The 22936-nt window shown below is 39.8% G+C and overlaps 1 protein-coding gene across 3 annotated transcripts; it reads right to left on the bottom strand.

Annotated features, from left to right (window-relative positions):
* Nucleotides 1-657: 657 nt before the first annotated feature.
* On the bottom strand, nt 658-21794 carry RB195_000455 (uncharacterized protein; the record flags this gene model as incomplete). Of its 3 annotated transcripts, XM_064196812.1 has the most annotated exons (13): nt 658-689; nt 1704-1842; nt 1950-2063; nt 2121-2218; nt 2284-2401; nt 5841-6024; nt 6083-6181; nt 6244-6327; nt 6727-6976; nt 12897-13060; nt 17755-17828; nt 18381-18568; nt 21740-21794. In XM_064196812.1, the coding sequence occupies 13 exons, from the start codon at nt 21792-21794 to the stop codon at nt 658-660; spliced, it is 1599 nt and encodes a 532-aa protein (XP_064052691.1). The 3 variants fall into 3 exon arrangements, with proteins under 3 accessions (XP_064052691.1, XP_064052693.1, XP_064052692.1); XM_064196811.1 differs by lacking the exons at nt 12897-13060; nt 17755-17828; nt 18381-18568; nt 21740-21794 and adding an exon at nt 9427-10204; XM_064196810.1 differs by lacking the exons at nt 658-689; nt 1704-1842; nt 1950-2063; ... (4 more) ...; nt 6244-6327; nt 6727-6976 and adding an exon at nt 12666-12700.
* Between the last annotated feature and the right edge of the window lie 1142 nt (nt 21795-22936).

Genomic DNA, 22936 nt, shown 5'->3' with positions numbered 1-22936 from the left:
TAGGAGTTTTTGGTGATTAAAGGTATTTAACAATACAGGATTTCGAATACTGGTTTACTGCACATCATTTACACAGTAGAAAAAAAAACCTTTAATTGCATTAAACTCTAACAAATCGAGCGTGCTTCTAAAGCTTGACGTGAATTCAAGTGATAAAAGAGTGGATGTGGAGCAAGTAGCACTGCATCAGTTGAGCAAGATAATATTGTTCTGGATGTAAGAGAAACGTTTACAGAACACGTCAATTGGTGAAAACAGACTGATGAGTAACTGTAAGCGGAAAAAAAAATCAATCTACTCGATAGATCACAAAACACAGATATCACAGAAGTGAATGTACAACACCAAATTTAAGTTTATCCAATGATGTGGCATACAATCTATATTCACCGAATGTGCACAAAAGCTCTCGAATCTTTATCATTTAATAGAATAAAATTAAATATAATACATACTGTCAAAGCATGAAGAATGAATGATAAGGCAAACAAACAAAGACATAGACCTTCATTTCTCTGTCAACACGGGAGTAAGCTGCAAAAAGAGAATAGACACAAGTTCCACATGCGCAGCCATCTGCCATGGAGAAATGATTGCAAAGTTCTGCCCAAAATATGCATAACTTCGCATTGCTTATCAAAAACAACCGTGTAGCTGCTAATCAGACCACTCGTTCCTTTCGTCAGATTCTGAAATATTATATCTAGAAATATTCTTGCTTTAAACAGAGTATATCAGAAATAAAACTGGCAGAATTCTTGAATCAAGTCTGATAAACTATTATTTTTATTATCGTTACTACTCTGGCGTATCACCAGATATATTAACGATAATATCCCAGAAAAACTTTCAATCAACGATAAAATCCAAGAAAAATTTTATAGGAACGATAATATCATAGAAGATTTTCATACACTATGTTATCCAGAATTACGTACAGGCCACAGCAGCGATTGAAATTTTTTAAAGGCGGCATATCACAAAACTGACAACGTTAATATCCTTAAGAAGAAAAGATAGGGTTGGGAGTATAAATAGATTACGAGCATGAGGGTGACCGAGTTCAATTCTTCTGGTAGCCCACAAAAACGACATGTGAAACAGTCTTTTCGTACATTTTTCCCTACGAGACATGTTACCTGCACTGCGTCCGCAAGCGAGCGGATAATAATCAATAAGGTTTCCGAAGCGGTCTATTCAAGTAAGACCAACAGGTTGCAGAGGGATCCGGTGCGTGTAAAAGTGTGGTTATAACGTGCTCCGATGAAAAAAAAAACAGGGCATTTCCCACGCGGTTTTTTTCAGGACGATCAGCGAAATTGACCGTGATCATGCTCATACGCGTAAACTATACCTTTAACGCTATGATTTCCCAAAGAGATCCGAACATCGTTACTTTTGTGGTACGCTGTCTCTAAGTCAGTCTTGGATGCTCAAAGTTTCTGCGATTACTGCTCCGAAATGAAAAGAAGAGTTTAACATCTACTTCTGACCAAGCAGGGCAAATATTTACTTGAGTTCATTTTCGTGGATCAAAAACAAGAAAGTTTAGCCCGTCCAAAGAAATACTGTGAGAGTAGGGAGGGAGCTGCTTTAGACCGGCAGCACTAGAGGAGCGATAGACTTAATGTTCTCGATATTTGAGCAATTTTTGTTAGGAATTGGAAAGCATTAGGAGATATTCTTCTTTGTATTCAACTAACCTTCTTCGTCACTCGAATCATCCAACGCCATATTCATTCTACGCTCTTCAAGAGCCTTAGCAAGAGCACCGGCAATACCGCCCATTTCTAGTGATGTACTTTCGGATCTTCTTTTCTCTTGCTCTGCTGCTGTATCAACCTGACAAAAGTAGGAATAACTACACATCCAAAAAGCAATAAAAGTCCATGCATCAGCATGCATCTGTGAATCTAACACTATACATAGAAGACGAATTCCTAACGAACATGTTTAAGTTGTGCTCCTTGACGAATTTGAGCCATCACATTGTCTCGCACATCAACTTTTGGACTCGAGTTATGCGCTCCAACACTACGAAGTTGTTTACCAGCTTGTATTTCCTGGAATGTGAAAATGTCGGGACCGTGGAAGAGATAAAGATCCTAACAAAAGCAAACCGCTAAAAGATTTCCTCTTCCAGAATCCGCTGCAGCCAACGAAGGAGGAGGAGGTGGAGGGGGAGGAGCTGCCGCTGCTGCTGGTGTTGGGCTTATAACTGAAAACTCGTTTAATGAGATAAGAACGAGCTAAAACCAATAATTCAAGAAAAAAAATTACTACCGCTCGGCGGTGGAGGAGGTGGTGGTGGTGGTGGCGGCGTACTATTAGAAAACGGAGCAGGAGCAGGAGGTGGAGGTGGAGGAAAGCCTACTGGTCGACCAACATCAACACTTGGAACCTGCAAAGATTTCTATGAGTTCTGATGTACGAGTATGAATTCTGAGGAACAACTTCAACAACTAACAAAGCGATCAGGTAACAATCACTGAGATGAGGCAGCAGAAAAAACAGTAGCAAGAGAAAAGAATCTTATTGATAGTTTTCAACAAGAGGTCATATAGACGATTCTCTTAAAAACCACATTTTAAAGAATATATTCCTAGAATTTAAATACTCTGTGGAAAGAAAAAAACATGGAAGTTCAACTCTTAGGGGCTTGAAGAACCTAGGCATTTGAATGTTGCGTTCTTCAATGCTGTTGAAGAAAAAAAAAACTTAATTCTGAAACTTTCAAGGACCAATTTATTGAGTGCTAGTCAATATTCATCTTCATTGCTTCTACATCTTTACTTCAAGTAGGAAAAAAGGTGCAAAAAAGTAGGTTTGCAACTAAATCAAATTCTTGAGATATTAAAATTAAATTTAAATTAAAATTAAAGGATAACCCAGACTGACAAACATGAAAACAGCCAGCGTTTACTCGTTTTGTTTCGTTTGAATTGTTTTTTTTTGTTTGATGGTTTGTGGGAAAACCTAAGGATTCCTTTTGTATCAGGTGATAGGTCTGTTCATTACTACCGCTTTCTTCTTTAGGGTGGATTTAATAGTCTTGGTTTCGAGAAAGACTGACGTAGGAGGCCAAGGAATTCACGTAAGAACAAGGATACACAGTGCCGAGCCCCGCTGCGCCTTGAATGGGCATCACGTACGGGGCCGCACAAACAAACACGAACAGACATACTGCAGTTAAACTTTAACAGTGATTCTATATGCAGAGGCTTCATAATTGCATGCTCTATTGTCCATACAGTGTTCCACGCCTCTTCGTAGCAATTTTAAAGACAGCATATCACGAAACTGATTTTTTTAAAGGCATCACCCCACGAATCTGAGGTGCTACGGATTTCAGGTGGAGTATTGGAGTACACGGGATCGTAGATTATGAAGAGAAGGGTGATTCCGTCCATTTCTTCCTAATTGCCGTAAGAAAATGGCCCGGAAGATACGACTTCGAGCGTTCCGGCGCGCTACTATCTACAACGAGTTCGATTGGAGCGCGCCAGTCTTGTGCACGCGCCGCATCTTCCGGGCCGTTTTTTTTGCGGCAATTAGGTAGAAATGGGCGGAATCACCCCCCTCTCCATAATCTACTATCCCGTATACGAATACTCCACCTGAAATCCGTACCATCTCAGATTCGTGGAGTGATGCCTATAAGGTCTTTGTGGGACAATGTAGAGTTCGCGTTGTTGATTACGAGGAAGAGCTTTCGCGATTAGACAGCTTGTATATTAACTGAAGGATTTACCAATACCATCTATCGCAGTTATCTAGTTCTAAATATATGGTGGACAAACATTGGTAAACGAGTGTACGATCGTATTCAATATAACCTTGGGGATGTTTGTCGAGAGACCATGCTATGCAAAACACATATCGGCAGCTTATACTTAGCTAAATAACATCTGTAAATGGCATCGAAGTTACTATGATCAAATTCAACCTAATTAACGCAACTTCACATGTGATGAGAAGAATAATAAATTTAAAAAAAGAGTTAGATTGAAAGTAAACGAGGAAAATAGCACAGAAATTGGGACTATGCTTTGCACTTTGACGAAGACAAGTTCGGAAGTTCTACTATCATGAACAGGATGGCTCAGGTTGCCGGCTCAAAACTGAATAAGGATAGATCCCGTGGGAAAAGTTAGAGAATTTGCAAGAAAATGGCTTTAAAAAGTAAATATTCCGGTAAAAACCACACCATCAGCGAAAGTTGAGATCTCTTGAGACAAGGATGTAGGATAGCCGAGAATTTTGCAGGAGTTCACTAACAAATCCAGAACTGAAGGGCCTTAGGACACGATATACGAGATGAACTCCTAACGCACATTTTTACACTGTCACTACAAGTTTGTATGATCCCGTAGCTGTAGAAATTTTAAACTTTAGAAAAAATTCTGAAAAATTGATTGTCTTTGCTAACAACTGACGATGATTTGGACACAGCAGAGGGCGAAGACGGAAAGGAAGGATAAAAGATAACGAATGAGCGAGAAAGCGATGTTACACCAAGTGAACCCGTGTCAGAGATGAGACAGATAATGAAAAATAGACGATTTTTCTAACGTTTTAAACAAAATTCCCCAACTTCTTTAGGCAGCGAATGAAGACGGAATCAACGATCTTTAGTGTTTTCCTTCAAAATGCAGTGAAATTCTTTCAGGAAGTACCATTCAACATGCCTTTCCAGAGGAGAAATATTTTAACTGGTATTGGAACAAAAAATGTACTCTCATCACTATGATGTAGGTTAAGTGGAAAAATCTCTAATAATGCAAAGAATTTAGGATCTAATCTGATTGTACGATATTGTTTCGTACCATGTAGTGGCAAGAATAACGTCGCGTTTTCATCAAAACTAAATAGTGAAAACATCTAAGGAGTGAAAAAATATGAGCCCAGAAAGCTTAGGTAGACTCTTTACTAACGGTTGAATGCGCAGCACAGGGATCCAAGTTTTTTTTTTTCTTTTGGATGAGAAAAAGATGGGGAGGAGATGAATAAAGAGGGTGACAAATGCAAAAACGATTAGAAGTCAACTCATGCCAGCGGGAAGCTCGATCATCAAAACCTACAAAGAAAAGTATGAGAAGGTTGAGGAACGTTATTTCAGCTTCAGGTGGGGATCCAAGGAAGGAACGCAGAGGATATGGAAGAGAACCAGTAAGACGATTATGTATTTGTGTGAACAGCACTGCTCCACATTCAACATTCTGAAGGCATAACTTTCGGAAACTAGCGTCTCATAATGGAGAAATATGCAGTTTTACAGATTTCAAATCGTAAAAAATTCAGGCGATGCAGTCTTCTGTTATAAGGAATTGGACAAGAACTGCATTTTTCAGAGTTCATTCGAAAGTAGACACCATAATGCTGGACCTTAGGACACCTGTACCACTATGTTTGTCTTTAAGAAGTGGACATAGTTACGGTATATACATGAAGTCGATATACCAAAGGTACCATCACTTCCACGACTTCGCAAAAAGATCAGATAGGCGTCTCGCTGTCGATTTAATTAGGAACTGGGGTTCCTTCCTATCATTTTAGTTTCATTTTTGTTTCTTCCGTCCTATTTCACTTCATCCATGAGGTTAAACGGAAAATAAACAACAAACAAACACACTCTTCGCCTTTTTGAACTTTATTTTTGTGAACAAAAAGGAAATCTGGCAAAAGAGATTTTGAGAATAGGACAGCTGCTTGTTAGACTCTATGATGTGACATTCGCTGTCGATTTGTTATTTTTAAAAGTTTTGAATTTCCATTCAATTTTATCAACTCACAAAAAACTAATCGCAACATTGTGCAACTACAACTAGAAGTTGAATTACCTGAGGTAGTGGTCTGGCAAAAGGTCTTGAAGAAACGGCAGCAGGAGGAGGTGGAGGAGGACGAGCAGGTGGGGCAGACGTGTGATGAGAAGCGGTACGGGAGGGTGGTGGTGGAGGTACAGGGGTACTCCATTGTGGGGTTAACGGTGCAACTGCTTTGTACGGTTGCACAGGAGTCACTGAGCTTAAACACAAAGACGATCAAAAATAATCTTTGGAAGAGTCAAAACTGTAAAACTTACTGTTCATCATCCTTATAATTCTCAATAAAATCATATACAAATTTGATAGTTTTCTTGCTCATACTTGTAGGATCTTGACCCGCCGCTCGGATTATGTTTCTGAAATGTGTTCAACAATAATTCTACCAGACATCTTTACCATTTTACAAATGAAAACTGACTTTATGCTCTCATCCATAGGTTCTGAATCACACATGTTGTTAGAAAATCCATTGTCTTGATCCCATCCAACGTGTGCTTTATGTCTGCAAGAAAACTTCATAGTAGGACTTCTAACGATCCTAGTTCTATTCTTTCAATGCTCAGCAGTACAGACAGACGTAAATTTCTAGAAAAAAAATAATTCTGGAAAAAATCTGTACGAACAAAAGGATTCAAGTCTGTTTTGTCTAAACAAGCACAGCTCATCAACCACTTGCCCCCGAAATTAAGACCGCTTTAGAGGAAGCGTGTACACGGAGAGAAGGCCGTAAGCTACTAAGCAAATAGGCAGTAAGACCAACAACGACACTGAAGCCGTAGTCGAACTTCGAATGAAGTAAAAGAGAGGAAATCCCGATGTTGTAACCATTTCTTATCTAGTAATATGCCATTATAGTATCGTAAATTGAATAGTATATCTCAGTGATTGAAAAGAGTCTCACTGGAAATTCGTAGGATTACTGATATCCTCTTTTCGGATTCGAGGGCGCTTGTCTTTCTTCTTTTTATCCTTGCGTGAGAAGAAACTGGTTGTTGTTGCGGTGGAAGAAATCTTCTCAGCGTGTACCATTGTCCCCACTGGTGTGACGCCACTGGACGCTTGTGCATGAGCCGTTGGAAGTGAATTACCAATATTCGTGGACAATCCGATTGATGTATTTACAGTTGGTGCCAATGGATTTCTTGCCGCTGCTGGAAAGTGGTCAAATTACCAGATAAATAGTAGGGAAAAAGTATAAATTTCGAGAAAAAAAATCTATTGAATCCCATCACAACACAAATATATCTCATCATTAATCGTGAACACAGAAGATACACACGTGCCACATTTCCAAACAATGCACCGTATTTACAAATAATCTAAATGACCCATGATTTCGGATTACTTAAGTTTTTCTTTCGACGTTTACTGCCCTTCCTAGTCACGGCAGTTCAATTACAATGTTAAGACAAGATTAAAGATAACTGAACCGTTCACGTATATTTACTCGTTTTTTTTCGGAAATGACGGTATTTTCAAGGTACAATCGCCTCCAGTCACATGCTTCAATCTCATCGCTATACACCGCCGCCGACCAAATAATGTTTGTGTATGTCATACCGCGCGAGCGGTTACCCTTCTAGTCCTGCTGTCTTGAGCGGAGATGCCGGTTTAAATATGAGCATGCAGCCAAAGAACTTGATTCCAACATTTGCTGATATCTGCTTTGAGATTCTACTCGGGAAGTCTGCGATCGCCGTTCAAATTTAAGTTTGCACACTGAACCATGTACCATCCATCGCAAACAGAGACGGGTGGGGATGGTTCCATCGAAACTAGAATGAGTAGTAGGACTAATTAACCCATTGACGACAGCGCGCTTTTTGCACCAGTCGATTTTTGTGTTTTTATCTTTGAAAAAGGAAATAATAACAATAAATAATAATAAACCCATCAAGTATAAAAAAAAACCTTCAAAAGCCTAAAAAAAATCATGAAAAACAACATTTCCCCGTTCACCTTCTCAACGTTGGGCCGCGCTATCGTCGAAGATTTAATGAGGAACGACAAAAAAGAAAGTAGAGGTCGAAAATCGCATCAAATAACAAACACGTTGTGAGTGTAATTACTGTTTATCTGTTTCTGGGAAAATCTTTTTTCCTGGTAATTTACAAACCTTCATCCAAACTTTCTAATAACTCCCACAGAACAGGAAGAGAAAAGAGCCTTAGCCTCCCAGTGAAGCTTCACAGACGCGATTCCGTATCTCCAACGCGTCTTTAGCATTTGTTGATTTTCGACAGGACACCGCTATGTCATAGTGCTCGATCGATAATCACCTATTAGTAGTGAGGGGTTCAAGCTACTTGAGCGCATCTGTGAACTCTACTGTAAACCTCACACTACTTTCACATTGAGACCAGCTCCAGTTTTTTTTTCTTTTTGATACTAACAAGCATTGTAACTAAGTTACTCGCATCATTCTATTGTAAAATATTAATAGATATTCAACTGCAGTATTTTTGGGAGTAAACAAAAAACTATCCACCTATAGGATTTCCAGAACAAATAGCGCTTTTGGAAGACGAAAGCAAAAAGCTTGCAGCTTCAATTCTCTCTGCATTAGCGTTTAATAATTTCACAATGTGAATTTAGGTACTTTAGTGATTACATCAAATTATACAAAGACTTTTTATCGTACCCTCAATACAGTTTTCTGCTTTTAGTATCCAAAATCAGAGTTAAAAGCCAGGTGCCAGGACAAAAAATTCAGAAATTGCCACGCTCAACAAAGCTTGAAAGGAAAGTACTAGCATACGTTTAGCTACAGTTCGTCTGGCTGCTCTCGCCCATTACATTCATCATCACAATCTTCAAGAATTTTCAAAGCAAAACCATGAAAAGTACATTTTCGCATAATACAAAACGATACAAGTGATACGTGAAATGTTTACTTGAATCATAACCGTGTAGCTTTCATGCCATAACAGCATCGCTTAATTTGCTTCTACCAGATATGGTAGTTTCGAGACAAAAATAGAGCTTCAAATAGGTTAAATGTAAGACGGCTCAAATCTACTGGTGAGTTGACCATTTTCTATTACAATGGAAGACATTTTCCAAGAAAAACGCATAGAACCAACCTTACAACAACAGCTGGCAATGGATAAGTTTTTACTTCTTTGCAGGATTGATAGCACTTTTTGGTGAATGAAACAAAAAAACGGAACCGTTCTTTTTTCCAACACTAATGAAAGCTACAGCTGTACAAACAGAGATTGATGAATGTCTGGCTTGCAGCATTTACGGGACAGATTAGGCCTTGAATCGACTTCTTCGTTGAGATTCTATCAAAATTTTATTCTTCTTTATTGATCTGACTCATTCAGATTACCAATATGTTCGAAAACTAACAAAAACCAAAACACCTGTCACATTTCCCAGGTTCAACTATAATAATCGTGTACGCACGCGCGGATTGGTGTCCCGTGTACACCACTTGAACGTGGAGTGGGAATAACACCCGCCGGTGGACATTCCCTCAATAAATACGCCTCGTAAACGGCTCAAATCGAAAAACTTTGGGGAAAAAGCTAAGATCAAGGAACGGTTGGCGCCGAAAAGAATAGTTACGAAGAGTAATTTGTGTAACGTCATTTACCTGATAATTTTTTCCTCCAGCTCATGCGTAAACTCTTGAACTGCGTCTTGGAAACAGTGGGAAAATTCCCGAATTTGGAAACAAAGCAACTATCATCAGAAGTATGCGACGAAGGGCGACTAAACATGTCAGGTGTTGGTTGCTCTAATGGTACTGATATCCGAGACGGTACTCCAGATCTTTTCTCCCTTTCTTTGGTTCGTGCAGCAGCAGTAGCAGCAGGAGTATATTCCCAGAACTGTTGTTTAGGTGTAGTCTTTACAGTAATATCAGAATCGTTCCGACGAGGGGATCCATCAACAAATGAAACAACGTACTCTCCACAAGAGACAGGAATCAAATCGTCATCGATGATGCCCTTATCTTGAGGCAAATATGAGTTGTCGTTTTGAGAATAGTAATAGAACGAACGATCTGTAGTTGGATAATTGTTACTACCAGCTATTCGATGAAGTGGTGACGCCTGAGGTTCAGACGACAAAGATGAACCGGATGGGTACCGCTTCTGACCATAAAACATTTGAGCAGAATCATCGAAATACTGCGAATCTGGAGTCACGTTGTCGTAACGCTCGTACTCATAATTTTTCGAGGCAAAGAGTGAAGGATGGTGAGTAGAGAAAATTGTCGGGCTCGGAAAACAAGGACATCCTCGCGAGTAGCGTTGAGGTCGTGGCGTGAAAGGACGGTTGAACAGTTTTCGATCTGATGAGCCATATAAATCTCGGTACTCAAAGTGAACACGGCCAGATGGATCCTCTGTCACGACCATCCACATCGTAAATAGCAAACAATTTAAGAGTAAAGACAGGTAGCCGCTTTGTAGTGGTAAATGGAGTTCACAGTAATGACGTCATTATAGAACTAGTTGAGCAACGGTAGAGTATGTGATGTGCTTGCGGTGGTTGCGAACGAAGAAAACTAGCGCCGCAAAATGGGCGGAGTATGGAGAGCGTGCGAGCTGCTGGTGCACAGCCAGAAAGACACGACCTCCGCCCGCACTTTGCGTAAGCCGTGAAACAATGCGGAATCAGAAAAAAAAGAACGGCTCAACTGTCACTGCATAAAAACCAGAATGGAGAAGCTGAACAAACGATAGGCGTTTGTTGCAGGCACAATCAAGCGATTTCCTTGTGCTACATATTGTTGAGGCGATTTAGTCGGTATGTCGTAAAATTGATATGTAGCTAGTATTTAAATGACTTTAAAAGAAATCATCAACATCCTTTCAGTCACTATGAATTAACTTAGAGTCGAAATTTGAAACAACATTTCTTTTGGATTATTGTCGAGAAGACTGTATAAAAAATAATGTCGGAAATGTTGCAAACATTCGTCATATCTTGATAACAAAGATCCTACTACGAGTGCACGAGTTTCTCAAACAAAGCACATGATTTTTGAGTTATCAGTACGCATCTCTCCAATATTCTTCAACAAACAATGAGTCATAGAATATATAGGAAGAGCGCCCGATCGCTTTCTACCACCACAACTTCGCTGCAAAGGCACCAGCAAAAGATAGCGAAGTTCACGCCAAGAAAGAACTGCCGTTTCATGAAAAATGTACGAAGTTGTCAATCGTAGTTAGTCGCAGCCGATAGCTGCAACGAACATAGAAACTTTAGAAAAGTGAACGATGATGGAACCGATTCCCGAAGAACTAAGGAGAAGATAAAAAGTACACAGTATACTCGAGAGAACCTTTTCTGTGATACTCTTTCCCCTTCACAATATGCAAAGACCAACAAAAGCGAAAGCACTGAGAACTAAAATAAGAATCCGTTGTAGCATTTATATGCTACACCCAGAATATGCGGAAAAATCTCTATCAATGTAAGCTTCCGGAAGATTTGCTAAACTACTAAGTTAACGCGTAAAAACACTCTACTCGGATATGACATCGCTGCTGAAATCCATTCTACGGTCACTTTCCAGCACTGATTTAAAGAGAACGAAGCAGCCACCTATTAATCCCCTCTTTCAAAAAAAAGTAGTAATGAGTAATGGCGAAAAAGCCCGGTAACGGAGGAAGCAAGAGAAAAACTACAAATCGTGAGGCTCTTTTCTTCAGGGGCAAACTTAGATTTTTTATGCGGGCAAATACCCTTCCTACTGAGTTGTATAGCCCTCAGTAAAAAAATGAGTATTATGAGATTAGAATATGTATTATGAGTCCAAAAATTCACTAGATCCACATTCCGTCCGGGATAGTTTCATTTCTACAATCACACTCCTGCGCCAACGCTTGCAGAATTACTCAAAACACTCATGGAACTGTTCATTAGAAAGTTTGTTCAGCTGGCTTGGTGCCGTCGATGTTTGTGCGACCTTCGCCGAAAAACTTTGTGCCACTGGAAAAGGTGCGATTTTCTCATGATCTCACTTCTTTATGTTTCAGTTAACATTTGAAGTGACACAGACGGTGAATTACATAACAAAACATAGAATTTAATGTTTTAATGCTGCCTGGTAGATGATATTTTGATATCTAATGAGGAAGAATGGCTGTTTCAGCAAAAACATCTACAACTGACAGTGGTTGAATCCAGCTTCACGCTCTCTCCACCAATGAAACAAACTTTGGAAAAAAAAAACAGAAGCCAGCAATACCACTCCTCAGTATCGATTTCTTGGCCCAAATACTACTTGCGAAGCAAAAAGAATCCCATAAAATTTAGTAATCATATAAGAGGATCACTTCTTTGCCCTTTAGAAGTCTCCTCTCTTCAGCAACACTTTTTTGAAAGATAGCTGGCGACTAATGGAAACCGCCCACAAGCAAGAAGATCAAAGAGAATAAAGAGGGCAAGCAGAGGAAAAAACTTCGCAACACATTGATGGAATTGTGGATGGCGTTGCGATGAAGTCAGACGAAACATTCTTTGTGTAAACATTTTTCCGCATCGTTTTTTTTTTCTTTGAGAAACAAAAAAACGGAGACAGTTTTTCTGTCATCACCTTTCGAAAATTATGCAATTGAATGAATGAAAAGAAATATATGACCTCCAGACGGTTTTACTTTAAAAATAGAAGGACCGGAAGGAGAGACGTTCAAAATCAGCTGTTTTTTGCACACAAAAGACCTATTATTCTTTGAACAAGTCTAGTACCACATATTGCTTTGAATTCGACGACACGATCTCACCTCGGAGATTTAGGAATTGAGACATCGGCTATATCTCACAAATTAAAAGCTTTGTTAAGAACTAGTGTCCCGAAACTAATTTTCTATTCCACTATTGCTCGGTCATGTCACTATACCGATGGAGGACTAAAACAGCAAAATTACGGTAACTCTACATTAACTATTAACTCGGCTACATTTTTTATACGCACGAACGCCCAGAGCCAATTCTGCAAAAACTCAATCACAAATTTGCAATCATGTATCAGCCGACTCACGAACGTACACTTCATGCAAGACATTGAAAGAAGAAAAACCTCAGAAAAAGAGTTCGCAACCATACATGATTTGCCTTCCTGTTCGTGGCGTTTATCCAAGTGGCCCTTGAAGTCGCGCGCTTCTTCAATGCTGGCAAAATTCAAACCGTAGACATGTCGTCGCGACTCGTCTTCGAACGTTAGCAAGCAAGGACAATTTCCATAGCTGACTGCTTGAAATCCTCTGTATCTGAAATTGAAAACCGTTGACAACGCAGCAAACAGAACGTTCTATTCTTCTCTGCAACTGTTTTGTATTGAAACGATGATGTGGTATGATAAAGTTGTTTAATGCTTTGAACCACTCGAACAATGGAGAAGTATCCAGTGCAAGACACTGCACCAAAATTAGAGGCATCACCCCACGAATCTGAGGTGGTGCAGATTTCAGGTGGAGTATTCGTATACGGGATGGGAGACTATGGAGAAGAGAGGGGGGTGTGGGTGATTCCGTCCATTTCTTCTTAATTGCCGTAAAAAAACGGCCCGGAAGATGCGGCGCCACACAAGGCTGGCGCAGTCGAACTCCCTGTAGAAAATAGTGCGCCAGTACGCCTGAAGCCGTATCATCCGGGCCGTTTCTTACGGCAATTAGGAAGAAATGGACGGAATCACCCCCCTCCATAGTTTCCCATCCCGTATACGAATACTCCACCTGAAATCCGTTCACCTCAGATTCGTGGAGTGATACCTTTTAGGGGTAACGTAAATTTATACATTTGGTACACAACATTTTTGAAAGGTTTCAACTTTATATTCTTCACTTGAAACATGTTTTCTCACCACCAAGCGAGAGGCTACAAAATGTAACGATGTCCAGATCCCAATGTACAAGGAATGCAAGGAAGAAAAACTAATAAGCATTCAAATGAACATAGTTTTGAATGAAGTAGGTGAGCTATGACATTTTTCTGAATAATGAGCATATGTGCGATAGGGAGAAGCCGGACCCTCTTCAGGTGAAGGGGATTTATCCCATGGGGTGCAACTCAAGTGAAGAAGGTAATTTCGCCAACCGTTCAAAAGTGAAAGAGGTCCCTTCCTCAACCGTTCAAAAGTGAAGGAGGTCCCTTCCTCAACCGTTCAAAAGTGAAGGGGGTCAGAGGACCGGCTTCGACTATCGCATCTATGATAATGAGAGTGGAGCAAGGATTAAAAAAGCATATAAAAGTATTCTAGTGTTTTGGCAATCACTTCGCGATGTGGCACTTAGTTTGTAGGTTAGATCAAGGATCGAATGAATGCGTTATTCAGCAAATCCTAATGTAATTTCTTTGAGAAAAAAAATAACACACTTGCTCGAGGAAGATGTGGAGCTTAGGGCTTTCCAAGAATTACTTTTCTAAAGCAACGAATAAGGTCAATAGATCATGATTGATTAACCTTAAGAAGGTAATCCTGAAATAAGGAATTCAATCGACAGATAAAGGATAGAAAGATAAAACGTTTTAAAAAAATCCACTTAGGATGCGCCAACGCAGTTCAGAATCGTTGGAGGTTTATAAACGCGAGTCTAACCTATAGAGTGACCTGCTGGGAACAATCGATGTATCAAGTCAGTGTTTTTATCCTCCCAGATGAGTGGGCACCAATTTATCGACCAAGGAAAAATGAAAGACACTACGGTAGTTTTTTTGTTCGGCACTACGGCGGTTCGAACCATTGACTGACCGCGCAGTCGCAGCGGAACCTCTTACCTACTGCGCTATGCAACGATACTTCACTTCCGAGAACAAGTCACAATAAAGTGGGGAGCATTGAAAAGGACATAAAGAGTAAGTTACAAAATTAGCATATAACATACATATAGATACAAACAGATGTAGATAGATAGAGGTTGACAGAAAATGATGTTACCTCAACCCCATTAATGCAATACAGCGAACATTATGCAAATTTCTAAGCGCGCATGATCACGAATGAGACTGTAGAAAACATGGCAAAACAAATGCAGTCAAAAATCTTGTCGAATTGATCCCAGCTCTCTTTTACAGTTAACCAAGTACAAAACACTACGGCAACATTTCTAATTTAGACATATATTAAACCTAAGAAAATAGCAGATATATCAGCTAACAGTGAACTTGGTCAAACAAAGAGAAACCGTCAAAATCTGCGAGCTTTCGCAGCAGTGCATGATTTTTATTATTCTTGAGTAATAATAATTCGCAACAAAAAACAAGGAAATCTTCGCAATTACAATATATAAATGCATTTTGAGATATTTTGCTTTCGCAAGTCGTGAGATGCATGAAAAACGGTTGGATTGTTGATGGATGGGTAGTTAGATAAAAGATGTAACGAAAAGAAATGTTTTCATCCAATTTGTTGCTCTTCTTAAAGGCATCGCCCCACGAATCTGAGGTGGTGCAGATTTCAGGTGGAGTATTCGTATACGGGACGGGAGGCAGGGGGTGGTTCGTCATTTCTTGCTAATTGCCGTAAAAACGGCCCAGAAGATGCGGCGCCGTACAAGACTGGCGCGCCCATCGAACCTCTTGTACAAAATGGTGCGCCAAAACGAATGGCCGATCTTCCGGGCGTTTTTTACGGCAATTAGGAAGAAATGGACGGACCTCCGTAGTCTCTCCGTTACGAATACCACCTGAAACCTGCCCCTCATTGGTGTTAAGAAGCTCATTAGCTCGTAAAGTTCAGAATTCATCGCTGTGCTGCTCTCAACGATCTGACAGCTCCACATGTTTTCTGGAGACGGGATGGCGAAATCGGATTCGCCCGGCCATGCCTTTCTTGTTTTTTTTTTAACATTGAGTAGGGATTTTTGATTTTTGTCTGGAGCCTAATTGGAGCTAGTACGACAAAATTCGTTACTATGTCAATGTAAAGGATCTCGTTTTGACCTGGAAATTATTAGGACGACTTGGAAAATAATCAAGTGCTGGAGGTTTCCTCCGGGGACAATCGGAAAGTTCAGTCCAAAATAGAATATCTACGTTTTTTAGGTTCTAGTTTCTGTGCTACCTTCAAAACAGCCAGGTTTTATCCTCCTGTCTAACGCGTAAATCCTTTCGCGGTCGATGACCGGATGTCAGACTTGTTTTGGAGGAAAAGTACACTAAATTGATGCACCAGTCGAATCCCGAAAGTGATTGTATGAGCCGCATACGCGTTGATAAACCTCAAAACCTCTGTGACTGAATTAGCCTGAAAGTGTGTAGTAGGGTTAGAACGACAAGAAGCACGGTGCAATTGCGTACGTGGCTTCTCTTGAGGCGGTGCGATGGAGCATAGCGGTTAGGAACGTACAGGAACCCTAGCGGGCACCTCGCATCGCTACAGCATGGTCGCACCTGGGTCCCATCTGCTGTCCCCACTGCGCCGCTTCGACCGCGTACGCAAATGCGCAGTGCTTCATATGGTTTTGACGCGACTACAGGTGCATCCTGTTGGGATTGAGTAACACCGACACTCACCGACACTCAATCGCTGTGTATATCTAATTTAAAAAATCTGAGAAATGAAAGTTACATTTTTTTCTGGAAATAAAATAAACCCCGTTAACTGTAATTAACACCTGGGACTATTCTCTTTTCTAGAAGCCCCTGACCTTTCTTTTACGTATGAGTTTTCATTTAAAATAATACAGAACAACGATTCCGCCCTGGATCCATAATCCATAGTCCGTTGAGAAATTATTCACCTTTCATATTTTCGTTTTTCTTTTATCAGCGCAAGAAAAGCAAAAATTATTTCTGTTTCAACATGCACACCTGGGCTACTGGCACTGGTGCACTGAATTCCCTACCCACTAGCATCACTTAAGAAAAAAAAACCCGAATACTACCATCATGGTCCTGCTCATCAAAACACTCAAGCAAAAGACTTCACCCCCTCTCCCAAAGAAAAGGAACTATGGTTATATAAAGGACTCGAAAACGGCTTATGTTAGAATCACGTTTAGCGAGGCTTCACTGAAAATAAAAAGAAAATTGCATTACAACCAGTAAACCGATGAAATCGATATTTTCGTGAAAATTGCCAATATGTTCGTAGTTAGTGGGTACTAAATCAAAGTGATTGACTGATTTCATTACTCTTTTAATAGTCATCATTTATGTACTTATATTACTCTTTCTCAGAAATAATTTAGGAATAAAATCATTTTTCCAATAAAAAACTGTGCATCATTATAAAACCACTCCCTCTTCTCTAAAAAGTATCAATGAGAGTCACGCTTGAAGACAACGCATTACGAAATTTTCGTTGTAGAAATCTCTGCGTGAGTGGATGGGAGTAGGAGTCTAGTTTACGGATTTCCGAGGACGTGAAACTTGAGACTTTTCTAGAGAACTGGATGAAACACTCCATAAATGGGTAATAAACCGATTATCAATAAGTTTCTAATAATCAAGATAATTCTAAGATCAAGGACTAGAAGAACTGCAAAACATTCATGAAGACTAAAGCCAAGTTGCCACCATTAGCTTGCCAGATGTGACAATAATCACTGTTCTTCTCGAAGATGGCGCTGCAAAGCACAGCTCTTTATCACATGGAGAAATGAAATTATCAGAACAAGAGGAACCTTTGCTGTATCGCAGCTTAAGAATGAAAGACGGAAATGTCGTAAAGAAGAGGAAATGTCGTAAAGAAGAGGAAACGCTTTCGACTAAAACTGATAAGAAACTATCAACAACTTGAACACGACTGCAGATGAAACAATTTCGAAATGGGAAAGTTTGTGGATAAATATAGGATTACACTGTACACACAAAAACGGAGTCACCCACGATTTCTTGCACTCCTCATTGGTTGAAGAAAACGTGATCTTGCAAATATTTACAACCAACTACGTGTACTAGATTCCCACGTTTCCAAGAACAGAATTGTTTATCGAAGATTAATAGTAAGAAAAAAACTTACAATCTGAAGTCCCACAACTTCCGTCCACTCAAGATGTCATACAACCGTAGAAAGTACGCCCGATTTTGGTAATCCTTAAAAAAAGAGTTTCAGGTAGTAAAATTAGCAAAAATAATGGAAAATGAGCACGATTCAACGCTTTGCAATCCCGACAACTTCGTGAAGTACCAGAAAAATCGCTGAAGATGTCTCTATTGTTCTACAAGCTGTCTGTTCTTTAAATTGTAAATTGTAACTTGCACCGTTACTAATATTCGTAAATCGTGCTTTATTGCAATTGTATCAAGCCGCATAATAATGTTATTGCAGCGCAAAAGGACATTACAAACGAGGTCAACAGCCAAAACAGCACTTCCGCTTTCCGTTCTCATTTCAAGCAAGGTTTTTTTCATTTCAGCCAAAGTAGCATTTCATATAGCTACACTTTATAGGATACTCGCAGCGCAAATGTACAAAATATCACTACGTTCCCAGACGGATGACATAAGTGCGATCTATACACCAAACCTATACCCCAAACAAGCTCTCTAGTTAAAGCAATATTTTTCTCAAAAACGAAGTTCATGGAGATGTCAATGTGGAATAACTCCGAAAAACATGAAAGTTGCTCTCTAAAAGTCGCGTACCTTCACCAACGAGATAACGCCGCGAAAAGTAAGTTTCCACTGCCTGCTTTCGACAAAAAGAAGCTCCACTACCGCAGCCGATAAAGAAATATTGTCCGGTCCAATAATCGAGAACAACATCTCATTTTCTTGTCTCTCAAGTAACTTTGATCCCGTATTCGGAGGACGTCTTTTCTTTCGATCGCCACCTGAAAGTCGCTATTATTCTTGAGAGACAGCGATTACACCGATTAGAAAAACTAGTTGGGAGGTGAATCTTGGTAATCAGACGGATTGAATGGTAGGAAACGATTAGGAAGAAATTGCAAGCAAATATGAGCGCATCGCACACTTAGAACAATGTTTTTCTTAAAAATCTTAATTTTTTCTTTTTTTTTTCTTATCACTTTCTAAAGAAGTAAGCACTTCTTTAGTAAGTGATAAGAATTAAGACTTCTTAAGTAAGTAGTAGTAAGAAAACTGCTTCACATTTGAAAGCCTGTAAAAAAACTCTAAGAAAAACTTTAAAATTGTAGCTCTCGAGCTCATTACTCGTTCTTCATCCTATACTTCTACATCGATGCATTTTCATTCAAAGCAGTAATGAGCTTATTTATTTGGCGGACCCTCTGCAACTTATTCAGTATCATAGGTGCGATAGGGGAAAGCGGATCCCCCTCAGGTGAAGGGGGTTTTGCTCTTGAAGTGCAGCTCAAGTGACGGGGGTCCTTTCGCTAGCCGTCCAAAAGTGAAGGGGGTAATTTTGCCAACCATTCAAAAGTGAAGGAGGTCCCTTCCCCAACCGTTCAAAAGTGAAGGGAGTCAGAGCACCAGCTCCGACTATCGCATCTATATTCAGTATCCACAGTTGTTTAACAAAGGCTGTAGATTCACCCCTACATTCTTTCTCGCCTCCACAGGACCGCTACGTCGAGCATTGTGCGATGAAATAAACGCGCATGTCCTTCAGCGAAGAATAATAAAAACCTTACCAACCAAAAAATCCAGAATCCAAAAATTGCCTTATAGAAAATTCGTGGAAGAAATCAAACTCCTCAAAAAGAGTCCATTCCGAAAAAAAGGGATTAGTCATCACAAATGAATGTGACACTCAGATAGCACCAGCGTTTTGAAACGGCATTGTTTGCCAACCAAGACTAGTAACATGCGAAAACGGCCAGTTTTACTTTTTTTTGGTCTTATAATAGAACAACTTGCTTTATGCCCTGAAATACTTATGAGTAACAGAACTATTTCGACTATTACTGACATGGGTTCGAGACAACCATTTAATATTTATCAGTAACATTTGACGTATTTCCACTATAAAGTATGTTAAGTCAGATGAGTTCTTCCTACGGGTAAGTAGGGTTTGGGACGAAGTTTTTAAGAATAGCAGCAAAAACGCGAAACATTCCCACATGTCCACGAATCAGAGGGCTCATGAGCAAGCAGCCAAAGGCAATAGTTCGCTCGACGGAGCAACTCCTACACTCGACTTACTATTGAAGAAGTAATACGAAAAATGAAATGCACCCTATCATTTGTGACCATGTAAGAAGTTTTTCATGAGGTAATCATCTGCATTACCTGTGCTCCGGTTGTTCATCGATTTGCTCGAGCGGGTACCAATAATACTTCCATTTGTCTTGATCGCGCGCATGTGTTCTCCAGTGGTATTTCTTCTCGCGTGAAACTCGAAGAGCGTCGAATTTTTCTTTGAAGGACTTCGTAAAAAGGTCTGACCATCGGGTCGGCGGTCTTCCCGCGGTGCGTTTCAAGGGGTAATCTCACCAGTAATCCACTTCATTACATTTCCACAACCCTACGCAGGGAAGATGTGAAAAGATGCCTCATCGAATAAACTGAGACCTCTGATTTCTAGACTGGTCGGTTTTGTTCCACGTTTTCGCTGCCGCCCTTGGAAACTACGTCAAAAACTTTATGTAATGACGGGAAGAATCTATCATGAGAAACTTCTACTAAAGCAGCCTTTAAAGAGGTATGAAAAAAGTAGGAAGCAAATATAATGCAATATCTCATCTAGAACAAAGATTATGCTCCCCAATTACGATTTCCACATATGATTTAAAGGCAGCGTATCACGAACTTCACGATGTTGGCATCTCGGAGCGAATAGATAAGGATAGATATGTAGTACACGAATATGAGCATGACCACCAATTTCCCCTAATTATTCAGAAAAGCTGCATGAGTAATGGCCTTCTCGTACCAAACACCCTACGAGGCACCTAATGACATGCCATTTGTCCGCCCAATAGGCTGCGGACGCTCGCACACGCCGTAAATATACCTGCGCTTGGAGACGTGATACATTGTTAGATGCCTTGTGGGAGGATTCGGTGTGGCAAGGGCGTTTAATGTGATATTTTCCCGAACTAGGGCGAATGGAGCGCTGTCGAGCGTCGTTAACTACACCGTTAATCCTTTCTATTCGTGGAGAGATCTCAACACATCCAATATCGTGATATGTTGACTTTAACATCCTACTCCTATTTATTTTTTTTTATTTCCTTAACAACAATAACAAACATAAAATCGCAATTTTTTACTTTTTATGGAACAGCAAACATTATTCTGAGCAAAATGTGCTGCTTCTCTTGCAAAGAGACGAGATGTTAATTTGTTCCTGCATATAAGTGTAGCAACTCGTCGACTGAAGTGGGATTTTAGCAAGTAGTGAACATGAACTAGTAGTTGAAGCGTATTTTGTAGCTAAAAGAGGCGTAACTCTCAGAAAAATCCTTCATTTCCTTCAAGTTTTCGCTTGAACTTAGATCTCATTTGTATGCACCTGTGTACATTGATGGTGGAGGCAGTGTGCTCGCAATCGCATCGATGAAATTTATTTATTCAAATGGAGACTGGTAGGATAAAAACGAAATGAAACTTTGTGCGGTTGCGAAAGCGGCGAGGTGATACTAGGATGAAGGGGTCCATTGCTTGCAGCACTCTTCGCTACAATTCGCAATGTCCCTACATTCGATCGCAACCACTAACTTCACCGCACCGCTTCCGCTACTGCACCGAGCTTCATTTCGTCTTGACTCGACTACAACCATCTAAGCTGAATGACACCCGTGGGACTAGCATATTTCTCAAGAAGAAATCGTGCTGCAGCTGTGAAATTTTCTTTCAAAAAAGAAATAAATACACTAGAGATAACAACTAGTAGCAGTGAAGTTTAAAGATACGGGTCTTCTTCAATTACAATATGAAGCACCGTAACAAATAAAACGACTTTGCTTCGATTAAAACGCTGTAACTTTCGTTATTGTTGTCGCGAATAATGCCTCTATGGGAAAATTTCGTTTTGTTATTGGTAATAACGGCTAAGAAAAAGTGAAATGAAAAAAAACCTGTAAAATTGTGAGGTTGGCTCATCGACACAGCCGACTGGTAACATGTCGACATTTCAATCGTTCAAACAGTATCTGCAATATCCATCACTAGAACAAAAATACAGCAATAAATGTGAGAATAGCGGACAGAAATAAACACAAAATTGGGAAGTGCTGAAGATTGAAGTTGGCTAGTACGTAAATTTTGTACATTCCAATAAACTTTGAAAAAGATCCTTCATTATCCAATGATCACGAGCGGTTCTGGCTGATAATATGATTTGTAAAGATTGCACGAACCCTTCAATAACTGCTGTAGTCAGCTCAAACCCTCTCCGCAGTCCGATTGCAGCAAACGAAGTTCTTACCTCGATGCCAGCTGCTAGCTCCATCTCGCAACTTTGAACGTAACCGCTTACTAAATCGCCTAATTCTGCTTCAGGTCGTTTTGACCCAACCGTAATACATAATGAATTTCAAAACATATCAATAGAGCACTTTATATGAAAAAACACCCTAACAAATTGAAAAATTCAGCAAAAGTACGTAAGTTCGATGAATAATTTGGTCACATCTTAATGCGTGACTGATAAGAAGTGCGTCGATATTATTCAAACGTCGCTTACTACTTACAACCCTGATTACTTTTTTCATTGTTTAAGAAGAAAATCGAATGTGTACGTAGCGCGTACATTACAGGCGTTCAACGCCACCCTTGGAGAAAGAATCCTTGACAGTTTTAGAGGTATGACATAACTACCACTAATATTGGCTCACATCTGCTTCTCAGCACTTTTACTCACTCAGAAGTTCAAAAAAAACTGTTAGATGAAATGAAAAAACAGATAACATAGCAATATATAGCGATATCAAAATAAAGCAAAAGGTAAGCTGTTTGATTTCGCTGACCCAAACATCCTAAGCATGCATTAGTATTGTGACAATGAGTGATTTTCAACCTGTCCATAATATTCTAAGAATTATTCTACAAATAATAAAACAAATAGGAATTTTACTTCACGAAGATCAAAATCTAGCAGCAGCAAAAAAAAACGTGGCAATGCGGAAAATGTATAGGCGGGATAATATTTGCATTTTAAAAAAGTGAAAATGCACAATCCTTGCTATTTTCGTCAAAAAAATCCTTTAAATGAGCTTAATGTGCCAATACGTCGAATAAGAGTCCCATGCTCTCCGGAGTGCCCTATCTGGGAG

Source organism: Necator americanus, chromosome IV (genome assembly GCF_031761385.1).
Source record: "Necator americanus strain Aroian chromosome IV, whole genome shotgun sequence".
Lineage (NCBI taxonomy): Eukaryota > Metazoa > Nematoda > Chromadorea > Rhabditida > Ancylostomatidae > Necator > Necator americanus.
This window is presented reverse-complemented; position numbering and strand designations above follow the sequence as displayed.